Below are 1,979 nucleotides of genomic sequence, written 5' to 3'. Positions count from 1 at the left end.
ACAGTCTAACACTGTCTTTTCATTTTAAGAATGATGAGACCTACCGCCTCTCTGTACTAATCCGCGTTTCTCCCAATGGTGATATGTCCTCGGCTTCCTCCTATGCACAAACTGTGACTTGTGTTTATTCTCAATGGGCAGCAAGGGAAATTCTATGTGAAAGAAACTACATGGAGGTAATTATAAAATTGTACATTGCTCAGAACTCTTGGCCTACAATATCATCCCTGAACCCTTTGTTGCTAAAGAAGTTGGTTCCATTCCTGAAGGCCAAAACTTCCCTTTTGATTCTCCAACAATAGTTCTGACTAGCTAGATTGAACCCATACAGTGTGAACTAAGCAATGACCTGGTCTGTGTCTCTACCCTCTTTTGTTTTTTAGGTTTCCGTGAGACGAGGCATACCACTTATTGACCCAAACGTTGCTCAAGATGAGCCTGACTGGGTTAACATATATCCTGAGGTAATCCTAATTTAAACACTGCTTCTTAAATGAATACTGCTGACCTAGGACTAACTGTATTGTCTGCCCTCCCTCCTAGGCAACTGCTGCTGACAATGCAATCTGGCAAGTAGTGTTTCATCTGGCACAAAATAAAAAGAAAGAGATGACTGTTGCTCAGGCCATGTTGAGTGGTTATGGAATAAACACTACCCCAACCAGAGTTATGCTAAGAGCTGCCTACAATGCAACAGAAACTCAGCCTCAGCTAGTGAGTGTGGCCAGGTCTTGCTTTTATTCTTTTCTCAAACATACTTGCATCCCCATCAGGAACATTTCTCTCTCTCTCTCTCTCTCTCTATCTCTCTCTCTCTCTCTCTCTCTCTCTCTCTCTCTCTCTCTCTCCAACAGATCCAAACTGTACCAATGGCAGTCCTAAGGTCAACTACCTTCTATAAGCAAAGATGGATGGTCTTGATGGTGGACACTGCAATTGCATGCCCTACTGGTGAGAAGGCTTGTCTGGGAGGCCTCTTGGAATTGCAATTGTATTGCTTTGTCATCGCCCTCTTCTCTTTGCACTTTCAGATGGTACATCATTCACAGAGGAGATGATTGCATGGAAAGTTCCCCGTGTCATACCTCCCCTTGTTCCTACAGCACCACTTACTAGCCTCAGTGTTCAAATGGGAATTGATGGGCGCAAGCTTGACCCGGCAACAGTTAGTAATAGAAGATATGTACTGGATGTGGGTCCTGAGCTAATCACGGTTAAAATTCCAGTGGGCGCAGATGGTGGATATTATAAGGTCTGTACAAGCTTAGATTTTTCACTAATGTGTTGGAATGACCAAGTTCAATCTAAGCTTATTCTAGCTTTCATCTTTCCAGAGTGATGTCTTGAACAACACCTATGCGATTTCTTATTCTATTGCTCCAATGCTGGAGCATACCTGGCAGGATGTGACTGAGAAGACCAAGCACACTATACTTCACCCAATAACCACTCCTTTGATGCCTAGGCCACCTTTTGTCATAAACAGTAAGTGTTTAAAATGTCTTTGCAGGACTGGTGTACCAAATACATTGGGCTTGTTGACTGTCTTTTCCACTTGATCCGAACGTGCCTTTCAGACACTGTTCCTAAAGACCGAGTGTTCAATGTGACCCTGGGGATATTCCTGCCTGATGTGGATCTTGTCGACATTACATTTGGACTTGAGACTTTGACTGTGCCAGAAGCCAATCTGAAAGGGTATAATATCCAGGAGCACGTCTTTCCCAATGGATCCAAGACCTACACGCTCCAGGTGCCATTTGTGGACCCCAATGTAAAGAAAGAGGTAACCTTTATTTTTGTTTCTCAGGTTTAACAGGCTGTGTGTGTGTCCCCTCCTTACATAGTTATTGTCTTGCAGGTAACTCCTCCAGACACCAGAACTTATATTCTACCCCTGACCTACTTGCTGAATATTGTGCCAGAGAACAAGCCTTTTACCTATCCTGCTGAAGTGCAAGCCTCTGTGAAAGATATCA

The 1,979-nt window shown here is 43.6% G+C and overlaps 1 protein-coding gene across 1 annotated transcript; it reads left to right on the top strand.

Moving 5' to 3' along the window:
- Nucleotides 1–47: 47 nt before the first annotated feature.
- LOC121310431 lies at nt 48–1,975 on the top strand (the record flags this gene model as incomplete). The annotated part of the gene is made up of 8 exons (XM_041243609.1): nt 48–176; nt 384–464; nt 544–714; nt 855–951; nt 1,032–1,252; nt 1,335–1,485; nt 1,578–1,786; nt 1,862–1,975. Coding segments are annotated over exons 1-8 (1,137 nt in total), but the record flags the coding sequence as incomplete, so codon positions are not given.
- Between the last annotated feature and the right edge of the window lie 4 nt (nt 1,976–1,979).

Source organism: Polyodon spathula, unplaced genomic scaffold (assembly GCF_017654505.1).
Source record: "Polyodon spathula isolate WHYD16114869_AA unplaced genomic scaffold, ASM1765450v1 scaffolds_2159, whole genome shotgun sequence".
NCBI classification, from domain to species: Eukaryota; Metazoa; Chordata; class Actinopteri; order Acipenseriformes; family Polyodontidae; genus Polyodon; species Polyodon spathula.
This window is presented reverse-complemented; position numbering and strand designations above follow the sequence as displayed.